This window comes from Rhododendron vialii, chromosome 9a (genome assembly GCF_030253575.1).
Source record: "Rhododendron vialii isolate Sample 1 chromosome 9a, ASM3025357v1".
Taxonomy (NCBI): Eukaryota; Viridiplantae; Streptophyta; class Magnoliopsida; order Ericales; family Ericaceae; genus Rhododendron; species Rhododendron vialii.
This window is the reverse complement of record NC_080565.1, coordinates 7,301,665-7,317,565: the sequence shown is the minus strand read 5'-3', so window position 1 is coordinate 7,317,565 and position 15,901 is coordinate 7,301,665. Positions and strand designations below refer to the sequence as shown.

At 38.1% G+C, this 15,901-nt stretch overlaps 1 protein-coding gene and 1 long non-coding RNA gene across 14 annotated transcripts; one reads left to right on the top strand and one right to left on the bottom strand.

The window, feature by feature from the left end:
* Positions 1 to 2,703: 2,703 nt before the first annotated feature.
* LOC131300316 (putative disease resistance RPP13-like protein 1) lies at positions 2,704 to 14,175 on the bottom strand. Of its 13 annotated transcripts, XM_058326092.1 has the most exons (7): positions 14,025 to 14,175; positions 9,239 to 12,935; positions 8,214 to 8,319; positions 5,845 to 5,963; positions 5,593 to 5,696; positions 4,511 to 5,354; positions 3,144 to 3,504 (listed from the first exon to the last, which is right to left on the bottom strand). In XM_058326092.1, exon 2 carries the CDS (start codon positions 12,847 to 12,849, stop codon positions 9,289 to 9,291), a length of 3,561 nt encoding a protein of 1,186 aa, XP_058182075.1. In that variant the 5' UTR covers positions 12,850 to 12,935; positions 14,025 to 14,175; the 3' UTR covers positions 3,144 to 3,504; positions 4,511 to 5,354; positions 5,593 to 5,696; positions 5,845 to 5,963; positions 8,214 to 8,319; positions 9,239 to 9,288. The 13 variants fall into 13 exon arrangements, 11 of the variants coding, with proteins under 11 accessions (XP_058182075.1, XP_058182068.1, XP_058182072.1 ...); XM_058326085.1 differs by lacking the exon at positions 5,593 to 5,696 and having other exon boundaries at positions 4,511 to 5,345; XM_058326089.1 differs by lacking the exon at positions 5,593 to 5,696 and having other exon boundaries at positions 8,214 to 8,271.
* LOC131300320 (uncharacterized) lies at positions 8,494 to 9,624 on the top strand. The gene is made up of 2 exons (XR_009190923.1): positions 8,494 to 8,736; positions 9,054 to 9,624. It is a non-coding gene; the product is annotated as an uncharacterized LOC131300320 (long non-coding RNA).
* Positions 14,176 to 15,901: the final 1,726 nt, after the last annotated feature.

Sequence of the window (15,901 nt, the reverse complement as noted above, 5' to 3'; positions counted from 1 at the left end):
CTATTTCCTATTTTGCTTCTACGGTACGGGGGAAAGGTGCAGCAGTCAGTAAGCTTTGCTTGGAAGTGTATAAAAGAAGGAAAGCTCTTCGAGCCATGGTGAGATATATGCGCGGCGGCAGTAAATAAAAGATAGGGAGGCAAGCCACGTACATGGGTGGACGGTAATTGAAAAGAAGAATAGCGGTATAAGCGAGGATATGCGGCTGGTTTTTTAGAGCGATTCCAAAGAGGGATTTTCATAAAAGTTTTGGAGGGCTTGTGGACTCAAGGCCGTTGGCGATCAAGATCACTGGGTGCGGTGTGCGTGTGACTCGGCAGGTGATATTTAGAACGTTGTGAGGATTTACTACGTTTGGATAGTTATATCTGTAACTACACAATGATTATAGTAATTTGATTTCTTCCCGTCGTTCTTACCCATTTTGGAGTTTTCCACGTATATCTCTGCGTTTTATGATTGTTTCATTGCGTAGTTTTTGCTGGTAATATTACTTGGTGATTCATAGTTAGACTGTTAGGGTTTTTTTTATGGATTATTAGAGAACCCTGATTTTTCAATTTGAAACATGCTTCTATTACTTGAGATGAAAATAAACGAGAGATTAACACTAAACAAATACAAACGAATAATTTTATTAAGAACATAAATTGAAACAAGTTACCAAAGTATAAAATCTTGAACGAATCGTCAAGAACTTGAAAGTAAAGAGCTATGAAGAAAACTACGTAAGATAAAAGTTGCTAAGATAAAATCCGAACCCTAAAAACGAAGTTCCGAAGGTATTTATATCCAAAAACCCAAAATCTAGAATTAAAACATTAAAAACTATTTTATTTTCCACTGTTGCCACCAGTATCGATACAGTTGAGAGCTGTATTAATACCAGCGGCTCTGGTTCGTCTCTGGATGCATAGCTGTATCGATACCGGCCCCATTAGTGGCCAATCTCGAGCGTTGCCATGCAAGTTCAGCACCCGAAGCTCCAACGACGTCACCCGATGCCTCACGCTTCCGCATTGACTTCCCACAGCGATGTCCAAACTGGCTTCAAGGCCTCGGAATCCAATCTTGGTGTAAAATACGCCTTATTCCTGCGAAACTAACAAAAATAGAAAAGCAAGACAAAGCACGATATCAAGTGGAAAATGAGATAAAACGCACCTTTAACGCGCTAACTTACCCTACTTAGGGCCCGTTCCAGAACTGGAATAAGAACTTATTTTTTGTCTAATAATAAGGTGTGTTCCACAAAAGGGTGAATAAGTACTTATTTTTTAAAAAGATAATTTCAAGCTTAAAAATCATGTACTTACGCAAATAATTTTTCTATCACTCTGGATTTTGTTTGATAGATTTCATTGAGATCTTTAATACGGTGCAAAAAAAAATAAAAAATTATTTTTTATTTATATTATTTTTGAGTTTGAAAATGTAAAAATAAGCTGCTTATTTAGATTTTGTGGAACAAAGCTCCAAAATAAGTACTTATAAAATAAGAAGATTTCTGAAACGGGCTCTTAGGTGCTTATATCTATCAGATTGCGCGCCTATCAATAATCTGTATTCCCAAAAAATCTCAAGTACAGTGTATGCGGTCGACCAAGTACAAAAACATTCCAGTCCATGAGTATAGACGTACAGAAGAACACATCAAAACCTTGGTGTGAGATCTCAGCACTTGTCCCACATGGGAAACTTGTGGAAAATTCATGTGGTTTACATAGTAATGCCCACCATCTACTATTAATTTGAGGTTAATCCTTCTTTTTTTTTTTCTCATAAATGTGAGAAATTGCATTCAACTGTGAAACAAAAACCTACACAATAGAGAGAAAACCCATGGGGGCAAATGATCGTCCACAGGCCGGACGAACCATTAGAGAGTGCAATCAGAGCACAGTATGTGTAGCTCTATAATGCAAACTTGCCTAGCGAGATCATGGTCACAGAAAATAAACTAATACAAAGTGCTTGACCAACAACCCATCGGACTAGAACTGGACGAATCGGGACAAAACACAAACAAAAATAAAAAAACTCCTAACCCTACACATCTGAATCACCAAACCGAACACCAATCGTCACCACGCCACTGTCGTCCCAAGGCCAAAGACGGCCGCTGCAACACCCACCATTAGCCAGAACAAAAACCAACCCCCACCGCATCCCTGCACAACACCGCCGTTCGACAACCCAAACCGAACCACCTACCACCATTACCCGCCACCAATGCCAACTTGGGACAAAAGATTAATTTGAGGTTAATCTTTTGAACCACGTGGTTAGGCTAAGGGTTAGTAGGTCATCTGACGCAAGTCATTACAATTTGGAACACTTTTCTCCCGTCCCATTCCCCAAAATTCAAACGAAACGACTCTCAACCGTACGTCTAGTTTGCCGACTTCAATGATCATGTTCAGTCTCAAATATCATGGTGACCAAACACTAATTAATATGGTTGCGAGATGCACTTAGCTTTTTTTTTTAAAAACAAAAAACTGGTCACATTCGATCAAACCCATTTTATGTCAAGATAAATCTGCAACGATCCTATGTTAGTTGCTATGCTACAAGCAGAAACTTTGGTAGGTAACTTTAATGATCTCAACAAGCTCTATAAAAATAAATAAATGAGGTTCCGACAATCGAAGTGAGTCCTGAAAGAGCTCACAAACTGGAAAAAAATAAAAAGAAACATCATCGCCACAACAAGGAGTGATCTTGCTCAATAGTCATTAGAAGTACAAATGAATGACCTCCTAACTCAGAATGACTACGTTTTCAACAACGCTACAATTAGTGTTGATGAGGAGGTGGGGGAGATAGTTAAAACCAGAGTAGCAATGTGGATGAAGTTCAAGTTAGAGATTAAGTTTTACTTGGTGGAGGACTTTAGACTGTTTTTGGATGGTATCCAAAAGCTCAAATTGTAGTTCTTTTCTTGAGGCGTTGTAACTGTCCAACTTTCTGTTGGATGGTCTTGCGTTGTTTGTTTGTCTTTGTTTTCTCCCCTCGATGTACCCTTTCGAGTTTTTAATAAATTTCGTTTGTCGAGAAAAAAAAAAAAAAAAAAGACCTCCTAAACACTCAAGGGACAAGAATTTCGAAGCTAATCACCCAAAGCAACTTAATGCATGGACTGTGGACAAAAAAAATTATGACTAATCCATATATCGATAAAATATACATGTAAAGCAATCAGCAAAGTCCGCGAATGTCCTGAAAATTTCCAACAGTTTACTGCTTTTAAAGCAACATGAAATTGGAACCACAAGCCTGTTGTATCCTATGATCCGAAAATGCGAGTTCTTGTATATTATATATATAAAGGTATCAGAGCCCCGGCATAGCACCACAAGTGAAGAATTTCAAACTCCAACTGTAATGCTGGGTGGAATTTTCCATATTAGTTCATCTCACAATTTAATCAGTACTGATCAATTGTTTAAGTGTTGCAAGCCAGAAATTGCACTCATCCCAGTCGCTAGTCGTAAGTTGCACCTGTGCGAGGCAGTACAAAAGCATGGATCAAAACAAGGGGAAACAACATAAAGGGTACTGCTACATACAAAGAAAAAAGGCCCTTAAAATACCCTTAAACCATGATGTCATTGTGGAACTCACTCATCCAACCAAACTCATTTGAATTTTCTTTTGCTTTATTATCGGGCCAGGCCCTCATTCTCTCTCTCTCTCTCCTCTTCGTGTAAACCCTCCAAAAGGGGAGGGGGACCATCTGACTTCTTTCATTTTGGCGCTACAGAGGTTCCAAAATACTTCCATCCTCTTGCACTCACATGACTTGATCAAAAAATCTCTTGATCCACGACGGCAAACTTTGGTATGTATCAATCGTCAAATATGGAACCAAACTTTGATGATTGTTCTTGACGAAAATTTTCGTATATATAATCGTCAAATATGGAACCAGAAATACATAATTAGGGTTCGACCAAAAAATCCCCAATTTCCCAAACCCTTTTTTTGTGGTTTGAACAAGTTATAGTGAAATTAAGGTAGAATCGATAGAATTTGTTGGGTTATCGACAACCCAGAGAGAGAGAGAGAGAGATCATGGAATTTGTCGTCGCAATTTTCGCGTGCTGGTGGTGTCGCGCTTTTCGCATGCTGTGGTGTGTGAAGGGTTGGTCGCCAGTGTGGTGGCGGCCGCCGGTGGCAGTGGTGGGAGTCGCCGGTGGTGGTGGTGAGAGTCGCCGGTGGTGGTGGATGTCGCCGGTTTAGCGGCAAAATTAAATTGGAAAACAGAACTGCAAGTTGTACATGAAGAGGAGAGAGAGAATGCAGAAAGAGGGCCTGGCCCAAGAATAAAACAAAAAAATATTTAATGAGTTTGGTTGGATAGGTGGATCCCACAATGACATCATGTTTTAAGGGAAGATTAAGGGTCTTTTTTCTTTGTAGGTAGCGTTTTCCCAACATAAAAGTGGGGAAAATAATGTCATCAATTGCATTGATGGTTAAGAAATTGAGGTAGGAAGAGTGGTACCTGGATTTGAAGTGCAGTACTGAAATCACCATTGTCCAACAACTGACAAAGTTGAACAAGCTTTTCAGCGGCAGTTTTTGAGATGTCCCCGCTGTTAAGCTTGGCAAACAAGGCACCTATTTCCTTTGAATTATCCTCAATTTTCCGCTTCTTAGCTGGATTTGCACATGAACCTCCCAGTGCTTCTGATCTCTCATTAAAAAGCCGCGTCAAGGTTATATATAATGAAACGGTCTTTGCTAGGCTGAAGCACATTACTCACAAATGAGCAACACGCATTAGATGAGGGAGTATATGGTATTTTTTTTTTTTTCATTTTCTACAAAATATATATAAATATTTGAAATCGCAATTACTTAAAAATTATCCTTCTGTCGTTACATAGATTTATTCCTTATCCCTATCTGGTTCCATTCACAGGTTTTGAAGTACACATCAACATGTTTGGAAGTGTATCATTGCAAAATGAAGAATTGAAACCTGTAAAGCCCCGAGTCTAACTAAAAAAGTCACAAAACATAAAACAGAAGGAAAAGAAATACCGTTACCAGGTCCATTTGAAGTATCAAATGTCTGCATGCATCGTAAGGAGGGGCGTTGCAGGAGTTATGGCTGGTTGAACTTGTGCTGGCTGAGTAGGGCTGGATGGTTGTGTTGGAGCCATGCCCGGTCTTTGTGCTGCTGCAATAGTAACCGGCATGAATCCCCTAGATGCTGGGGTTAGAGCCAAATCATGAGACATCTTATGTCCAGGAACTGGACCTACTTTAGATGGAATAGTGTCAAGTGAACCGCCACCAGGAGGCCCTGTTTGATAATCAGGGTTGCCGGTTCCCTGACAAAACTAATTAAAGAGTAAATTTCAGTATACGACAATGCAACATTGAAACAGTTAACTAAAGTCTAAGCTGGGAGATCTACAGCTACACCAAAAGCTTTTAGGCAGCAGTAAGCAAAGCATTGTGGAAGAAAGAAAATCTTTCATCAAAGCAAGCTAACAATTACGGAAAACACTGGCATGCCTCTTTTAGTACAAGCAATTATGTATTTCGCAGTGGAATAAAAACCAACCATATAAATACCTTGAGGTGCTTGGGATGATATGGGGCAGGAGCCCCATATCCTCTCCCATATTAAGAGCTAAATGACTGTTGGTAATTTTCACCACAAGGCTTCATTGGAACGCCTTGTTGTAGTTGCGACAAAAAAGGGAAAAACTACTAAAAGACTGAAAATAATACTACAAGCAGATTAGCACTTTAAAAAGTTAGACAGTCCCTGTAACACAACTATATTAGTAATTATGTGCGCCAAAATGATAAAAGATTAAGCACCTGGTAATATGTTGAGGGGCCTCAATCAACTGTGCCAAAACTGGATGGATCAGCAGTGTACACGAGTCCTGCTTTGGACTGAAAGTTATCGAAAGCCAGATACTTGGGTACTTCTTTCTCTGTCATCATAGTGACACAAAATCATCAGCTGGAACAGATGTTGCAGCAATGTAGCCCGGCTTGGGACAACAGCAGAAGAGCTTATTTCACTTCAAAGATAAACGTAGAAAACTCAAAACAAACCATCCATCAAACTCCCTATTATGATACTAATAAGCTTGGGGTGGCATCATCAATAACCATCTTCTTATCACATTTAGAAAGTACCAAATACAAACGTTGAAGTGAAAGTAGCAATCTGTAGTCGAAAAGAATAGAAAGGTTACACAATAAGCTGCTACAACCCATATGTTATTGCAAAGAGGTCAAAGACAGCCAGGCTCAGCTAGATATCCATGTAAGAACTTCAAACTTCCATTTGAGGTCAAATTTCTCAAGCATCCTCCCATGTTCTTTCATAATGTCTTCTATACACAAGCCCGTAACTAAGATCTATCTAATCTAACTATCTAAGTCCAATTGCAATAGGTCAAACACAGCCAGCATCAGCTGGATATACAGCCGAAACTTCCTTTTGAGGCCCAATTTCACCAGTATTCTCCCATGTTCTTTCATCATGTTTTCTATGCACAAGCCCGTAACTAAGATCTATAATCTAACCAAGTACCAAAGTTCAAGATTAAATCCTAAATCGGACCTCGAAACTCTTCAGTGCCCATAGTACAAAACTTAAAGTACATTAAAAGACGTAGTAGTTCAAGAATATCACAATCAGCAATAAACAAAACATCTCTCTCCTTTACCCCCTTTCTTGCTGGATCTTGTTCAAGGGGTGGATCAATCTCAAAATAATTGCAGTTTAAAGTTCACAATCATACAAATTACAAACTATGAAAAACACTAAAGCTTTATAGTTCATACGCATGCATAAGATCAGTGAACTCTAGTAGATATGGCCAATCAAAAAAAAAAAAAAGAACTCTAGCAGATATGCATCTCTTCTAAGAAATGATTGTGATTGCCTATATTCTGAGATTTGGTAAGAGAATCTGTCTGTGTTATGTCTCAAGGATCACAAGTTAATCCCCACCGTACGAACTTTAGTTGCAAGGAGCTCCTAAAATGGTGCCGCTCCCACCTTTGGAGCCCGCTTTTGCGCTCCCAACTAAGGAGCTGCTTCTATCGAAATGGGAGCTCGCTCCTTATGAAGATGAGAGCTTAATTTTGTATGATGTTTTAATAGAAAAACAGAGATTTATCACTTGACTTTATTAATTGTGTCTTGGATGAACTCATATATATAGCCCAAGTCATGATATCTTGAAAAGAAAACTGTATACGTAACACTAGCCCATTTCTTACACTTATGGAGGACTTGGCCAATATTTTTACTTCCTAAAATGATTGTACTTTCAAAGTGAATACTCTATGCTATATTATTTTGATAATATATATACACGCTCCTTTCACGCTCCCAACCTTAGGAACTTCTGTAATCTCCTCTTCGTGCAACTAAGGTACGAACCAAAAATACCTATGTGCAAGCCTCTTTCTTATAAGGAATACTAATTTGTTTATCCACTTTCTCGTATATAAAGCGGATTATGAGAGGATCTTAACGTCCCTTCAAAGCAAGTACCAAATGTAGAACATTAACATCCAAATAGGGACTGCAATATAATTGCTACAAATACGTTAAAATAAAAAAGAGTAGGCCCATTACACTTTTACTTTAGCTCATACAAATTGGATTGATAAAGGAGAAATCCAAGGAAAATGTCGCTAAATTTGTGATGAGACAAAGAGAAAAAGATAGCTGCACCTCAGACTTGTATACCTTACTTTTTCGGGCTGTCCAAGATGCCCCATCACCCGGGGTTGTGCTAGCCCACAGAAATATGCAGTAGCTTAGATGCTCTATAGAAGAACCAAGTACTTCATGATAGAAAGTGATGCAACAATATCACGTTTTTCTTTGGAAAGTAAACTCGAGGGAACTATGAATTTGGAAAATGCAAGTGAATTTTTTTAGCATCTTTGGCTAAACCACTCAAGGGAAGGGTCCAAGATAGTCTGAAATACATTACTCAATCAGACCTTGTGTAGCTCGGCATTAAACCAAGTGGAATGCAACACCATGGGACCAATTGAAAGGCGATTCTCTGCTGATTTATACAATTAAGAAACATTTTTCTATGTTCTGAAAAAAAATCCTTGTCAACATTCCCATCACTATTTCAAAAAATATAATTTTCAAGCCAAAAAAGAATACAAAGTGCACATACTGAACAAAAGATAAGAGATCAAACCTGCATAGTTGGACAGGCCTCTAGGTGTTTGTTATTAGAGTCAGCTAACTTCCAAACGCTGGAAATTGAAAACCAATTAAGCATGTCGGAAAGCTGCTGTCTTTGCCTAATCCGAATTAAAAAAGAGATTAGAGCAAAAAATACAGAGAGTTGCATGACATTGAAAAAGAATTTAACATGCAGGAAATAAGCACCAACTTCAATGGCAAACAGCTCAATATTCTTTAAGAGAATTAACAAGGAAAAGGCTTATGATATCGAATTTCTTCAAGTTCTTCCACTTAATGCCTAATCACCCTGTATTTGGCACAGGTTTTTCAGCTTATAAACATGAGTACCATCAAATGGTTACTATAATTCCGAATGATCTTAGAATGGGCACCAAAGCCAATTACCTTTGTGATTGTTATTTTTATTGTTTGGAGTTGTAGCAGTCGTAGCCCATATTACAAACTGCTTGATCAGATTACCTTTTTGGATATGCAAAAAAATAAAAATAAAGAACTAACTAAAAAAAATGTTGGTATAATGTGCTGTCCAAACAACTCTAAATATTTTGGGTCATGTTGTATTTTTGTGTTGGGCCTTTTCTTTATTATGTGTTTTGTTTAGTTAGCCCAAGGCCCAAATCTTTGTTCAATGTATATATGGGTGCTGTAAGACTTTTCTAGAAAGGAAGGGAAATGAAAAGATCAGTGCTTCCTTTCTTCTGAAGCTCTCTGTTCCTCCCCCGAAAAAACCAACTTCCTTCGTAAATTGTTTTTGTGTGTTTAGTTCACTAATTTCCCCACCAGTTAATCAAGGCCAAGGCTAATCTCAAGCCAACAAAAAATAATTAAGAGGAGAAGAAATGAATGTGGAAGCCCATACATCTATATGAAAAAACAAAGAGAAGTAGTTGAGAAATTAATATGGGCTAGCTGGAGAATTTAATAACAAAAGAATCAGAAGATTAGTGGAATGAAATAATGACAGGTCGAATTTTTCCTGGAAGTATATTTTATATGCAGTGCAAAAACAAATACCTGTTTGGGAAGCTTTGGTTTTCCCTGGCCACATATCGTAGATAGACTTATTAGTCACTGATTAGTTCACCGTCGATATGTATAAAAGGGATGTGAGCAATCTTATGCCAGTCTTCTCCTTCCTCCCTGCGGCAACGTGGCTTCAGTAGTGGACAGTCATCAAATAACAATGCAATGAGGGAAGTGGGAAGCCCCTCTTCTGGCAAGGATTGGAGCTGAGGGCACTTGAAAATATATATGCGTTCGAGATAGCCAAGAAGTTGAAGGCCCCTTTTGTTGAGTGATTTGAGATTCGGCAGATCTCCGAAGCAGAGATATGTAAGAGTGGAGGGCAGCACCCCCTCCTCGGGGAACGACTCCAACACATCTTCAGATCCACCGAACAGTGCAAAGCTTGTGAGAGAGGGTAGCGTTTGCAAACCCCAATCTCTTCGCCCACCAACAAGTTTCTTGCAATTCCTGATAGAAAGATCACCTAATTTGGAGGGTAGACCCCCTTCCGGAAAAGACTCAATTTCTGGACAATTCATTAACATTAATGACTGAAGAGATGGGAGGAGGGTGTGCATTTGTTCTGGAAGAGCCTTCAGTTTCTTGCAACCCAAAATGGTAAGTTTCTCAATTAATGTCAGATTTTGGAGTTCAATCCCGTCTGGAATCAACAGGGTCTCAAAATTTGTACATTCGTCAATACGTAGATCTCGAAGCTTTGGGAATAAACCTAGTGGGAGGGATATGAGACTCTCACACCTCGCCAATTCCAAACTTTCAAGGAACATATTGCAGTTGCTCATCTCTGGGACATATAGCCTTGGACATTTCTCTACACTCAGCTCCTTCAGATTTGTTAGTGTTACCAGCTCGCTTGGAAATTCCTTCAAACTTGCAAAGCCTGAAATCTCCAGCTTTTCGACAGAAGAAACACTTTGCCACTCCAATTGTACCCCTTGGCATTCTTTCAACCGTAGCTTGCATATAGAAGTAGTCCTCGGAAGTGAAGTCACAAGTTCTGGGCATTCCTCTACCTCAAGCTTTTGAAGCCGAGAGAACTCTCCAGCATCTAATATACACCAATCCACCCACCCCGACATTTTCTTGAAACATAGAGTCTCCAGAGATTGAAACGGTTTGCTTAAAGAACCGCTCTCTCCATAAAATTCATGGCCCACGTTCGTTATGTTGGGCATCCTTGCAATGGTAAGCTCCTTCAAAGAGGGCAGTTGACCAAGTGGTGGCAAGGAAAAGCAATTCTCGCAATTCTCCAAACGTAACGACACCATATTGCAAAACGATTGATCTCCTAACCAAGTAGAAAATCTTGTGCCTCCATAGTTTTTTATCTCAAGGTGCTTCAAGTTTGTATGAGGCTCTAGCTTTTCAAGCACATCTCTTGCATTCTGTGAGTCTTCTGTAATGTTATCCCATTTCAACTCTAGCCTTTCAAGGTACTTTTTCCCACTCATCTTTGCTTCCAACGCATCGTTGCCACTTTTTACATTTTGCAATCCTGATATGGAGATGGTTCCGCGAAGATAATGAAACTCACCCAACTCATTAATACCTAACCCGCTGCACCTTCCCACTACAAAAGCAGTTAATTGTTGGAGATCTTTCAACCTACTTATATGCATTGGCATCTCTTTTAAGTTGGTTCCGCTTAAATCAAGATGACGCAATGAAATCAGTTTTACAATCCCTACCGGTAATGTTGTAAGAAGATGACAATCAGTTAACAACAATGTTTCTAAATTATACAGCGTACAAATTGATTCTGGCAACTCCTTGATTTCGGTGTCAGAAAGGTCCAAAAAGCGTAAATGTTTCAAATTGCCAATTGAATGAGGCAATTCCTTAATCATATATAGCGACAGCGACAGCAGTCGTAATCGAGTCAATCTCGACAAAATCTCATCCAAAACCTTTCTGCTCAATGACCACCACACTTTATAATTTTTATGCCGTAATGGTAGAAAAGTTCTTAAACACTTAGCCTCCATAATTCCCTTGAACTTCTCAAAGCTATCAAAGTGTTGAACATACGAGAAATGACGTACCTTATCAGAAATACCGTGTGGCTTGCCATCCTCTAGGCTATAACAGAAATCTCCCATCACATATTGAGCTAAATCATGAACAAGATCATGCATGACAAACAAAAAATTATTAGCATTTGATCTCTGAAAAAATGACCTTGAAAGCAATTCGCGGAAGTACTCATAACCTTCTTCTTCCACCGTCTTATTATTCTTGGGCTTCACCAAAAAACCTTCAGCTATCCAAATTGAGACTAATTCCTTCATGTCGAATTCATAATCCTTAATAAATATGGAACAAAAAGCAAAACATCTTTTCAAATGGGAGGGGAGATAATGATAGCTCAATCTTAAGGCTGGAAGGATGTTACTCTTCTCCTCCGATAATTCCCATATGGCACTTTCCAATATACTATTCCAATCCTTAACATTTTGTTGGTAGCGCAAAAGACCACCCAGTGTTTTTGCAGCTAAAGGCAAACCTTTACACTTTTTTACAATCTCCTTGCCAATCTTTTCAAGGTTGGGATGTGCATTGCAATCTCCCTTCTCAAAAGCATGTTTGGAAAACAACATCCAACTATCTTCCTCTGGTAATTCCTTCAACCAATGAATAGGAACCGTTTGCATGATAGATGCAACACTCCCATTGCGCGTTGTAACAATAATCTTACTCCCGCATGCTCCAAATCTGAAAGGAGTAATCAAGGCGTCCCAATGTTCATAGTTCTCATTCCAAACATCATCCAAGACAATAAGAAACTTCTTCCCACCCAATGATTCTTTCAACTTGACCTGAAGCAAGTTTAGGTCTTTTGCATCAGAAGCCGGCCCCGTGACTGACTCTACAATTGTTCTTGTGATACTTAAAACATCAAATACGTCAGAGACACAAACCCATGCTTTCTTATCAAAATGCGCATTCACACTGCCATCATTGTACAGAAGTTGAGCAAGAGTGGTCTTGCCCATCCCACCCATCCCGACAATCGGGATCACGTCTATCTTTTTACTATTTTCTCCATCAGAGAGCAACAATTTCATTATCTCTTCCTTGTCATTCTCCCGTCCATAAACACAGGATTCATCCACCAAAGAAGTTGTTGGCAACCTGGTTTGGGACCACTTCCGTGCAGCAACTTCTCTCAAACCAAGTACATCTTTAGCTTTCACGAAACAGTCTAACATGCCAATTATTTTCTCTAATTTGGAGTTCACACCACGGTCAAAAAAGCTAGTGAAAGTCGAGATCACAGAATCTTGTAAACTTTGTTTGCCTCTTGGGTACTCGGCTTCCACCTTGGTTCGCAGAGCCTCGGTAGCAATCTCATCCACTAGGTCCTCGGCTTGGTAGACAGCATCTTTAAGCTCGTCCAGCCAAGCTTTCACAGCTCGATCAGTGATCTGCCTGTCCTCTGCATCGTTGAGCCCCTTATTAAGTTCAAGTAATGTCACCTCCAGCTTCTTGAGAAGACTTTCGTCATGCTTCCGACCCCGGAAGAAGTTGATGAACTCTTCGGAAGCCAAACGGTCGAGCAGCACTCCAAATGCAGCGCCTAGAAGTGCCTCTCCAGCCATGTTTGTTTTCTGTTTTTTGCAGACAAAAGAGATCACAACACGGTTGGGAAAGAAAGCAGGAAACCAAGATTGAAAGTCTTCGCAACCTACAGAATGAATGTCTTTTTCAATTCATGGAGGATCTGTTTGATTAGCGAGAAAAATATAATGAAAAATGAAAATGAGAGAAAGTAAAATAAAAAAAAAAGAAAAAAGAAATATATTTTTTGCCTGCATCCGTTTGATTAATATGAAAATTGTACAAGAAAATAAGGAAGTCAGAGTATTATTGTTGATTCTCATAAGAAATAAAATTTTCTTGTATTTTTATGAGAAAAAGGTAAGTTCTCTACCTTTAAAGGGTTGTACGAAAAAGTTTATTTTCTATGATTTATTAGGACATTCTTACTAAGTAAAAACCAAAAAGTACTTTTTCTCCTTTTTCTTACATTTTCTACTATTATCTTGCTAATTAAACGTACCAAATCAAACGGACCCAGAGTGAATTGAAAGCATTAACTAGTTGGTGAGTGGAATTTGTGGAATAAATGTATTTTTGTATGAGCGGAATAAATGTATGGCTCCATCACATTTATGGAGAGCCATTGGCTCGGTTGACTCTATTCGTTTGCGGGTCTCAAAATCTCTACACATGATTTTTAATAAATTTTATGTCTATCACTTTTCACTCATTATTTTTAAAAACCTACATCTAAATCCAAACCAAACGGGGCAAGAAAACATATCAAAGTTGGGGTGCTGGACCAACAAAACAATAAACAGCAATAAAAATAACGAATATGAGCGATACAGGTTGGTTTTAAAAAAAAAAACAAAAAACAAAAAAGCGATACAGATGAAGGCACGTGCCCACGAAACTAGGATTAATAACATGTCAAGTGTAGTAGTTGAAGACAAATACAAAAACCAATCATGCTCTCCGAACAAGAATCAATAGGTACTGCTAGGGTGTACATGGTCCGGCGATTCTATAGAAATTCAAGAACCGAACCATATCTAAGGCTTCCAAATTAAGGATTGAGAAACATAACTAGACCGTTGCACATATGAAAGCAAATTAACCACAACAAAATCATAGACCGGTCCAATTTGGATCGGTTTCTGGTTCTAAACTATAGCATTCAAAATTTGCAAATATAAAAAAAAAAAAATTAAAAAAAACATGAATAACATACCAGGTAGTTCTTTAAAATAGCTAACAATTTCCTTCTCAAAACGATGAAATCTTTTTTTTAATCCGAAGAAGATGAAATCTTATTGCAAAACTCTGAGAGAGAGAGAGAGAGAGAGAGAGAGTCGATTGGTAGAGAGACACGTGAGAATGAAAGAAAGAAGATGAAATCTTATTGACAAAGTTGGAGGGGGAGAGAGAGAGAGGGAGAGAGGGAATTGATTGGTAGAGAGACACGTGAGAATGAAAGTTAGTAATTTTGGAACCCCTGAATAGATTTCTGAAACAGCGAGCATCTAGCTTCATATTCGAGATATTTGAGAATGTCAAATTTTTTTAAAGTTTACGTGACAATTTGAGATGTTAAAGTTCGATATCTTCAAGCTGGTATCCACTCCAACTAACATATCATAGAAATTTTTGGAGTGAAACAATGAAAGAAAACATTTGACATCTAATATCAAAGTTGACATGAGAAATGAGATGTCAAATGACACATAAGCATTTGACATCTTGATTAGAATTGCTTCACATGTCAATTTTTCCGCTTGACATGCCATGTCAAATTTAACATCTAGATTGGAGATGCTCTAATATACTAGCTAGAGTGTCTTTCTCCATTTAAAAAACAAAAAATGTCTTTCTCCGTGTTCCTCTTCGTGAATCCTACTTTGAGTGACACTAATAATCTAAATGAAAATTCTAACTTAATATTCATTTACACATTCACACTCACAATAGATGTGGGTTTTACATATATTGGGTGTGTAATATGTGCGAACTCAACCCCTATTATAAGAGGGTGTGTATTTAGGTGTACAGGTAAAATGATTGTAATCTAAATTGTTTATCCAATAAAACCCGCAATGAACTTCATCCGTGCGGAAAAAAAAACGTACTCAAAAATTGATTGAAATGTTAAGGCCTCGTTCCAAAAACCTTCTTAAAAAATAAGCAGCTTATTTCACATTTTTAAACTCAAAAATAATGTAAATAAAAAATAATTTTTTAATTTTTTTTGCATCGTATAAAAGATCTCATTGAGATCTTTCAAACAAGATCCATATTGCATATTTTTAGATTTCAATAAACTCATAATTTTTGAGTTTGAAATTGCTTTCTTAAAAAATAAGGGCTTTTTTTCATTTCTGGAACGGGCTCTAAGAATTAAAACGAAAATGGCCTTAGTGCAGCCGTAAGAGCATCTCCAATCCACCTCTATTTCTCCAAAATAGAGGATGGATGTGACTCATTGAGGGGAAATTTTATAATTTATTCTCTTTTTTCTTCACTTTTTGTAATTTTTGGGAGAATTTTTGAGGGACCCACCGTCCTTTTTAGAGTTTGGTCCTCTAAAAGTAAATTTGGTCCTCTAAAAATGGAGGATCAAAAGTAAATTTTGAGTACAAAATTTCTCCAAAACTCTAAAAAGGACGATGGGTCCCTTAAAGATTCTCCCAAAAAGTACAAAAAGTGAAGAAAAAATGGAATAAATTACAAAATCTCTCTTCAATGTGTTACATCCATCCTCTATTTTGGATGAATTGGAGATGCTCTAATAGGCCCCACAACGCCATTATCAACCAACCAAAATAAAGTTAAAGTTATGAAGGTGACCGGACCAAATAAAAGATATGTCAAGACAAAAATGGGGCCACCGCTGGCAATAATTCATAGTGCTGAACACCTTTAACAATTCTTAGTGCTCCATAATCTATAATCCATAATCCGCGTCACCTAATCCGTTAGCCCTTGACATTTTTCGTTAAATTTGACACAAATGGTAACATTTAAATCGGTTAAAAACTAGAAAGGTAAAATTGAAACAAAAAATTTTATGAGGACGAAATTGAAACCGAGTCTATTTTGTAAAGACCAAAT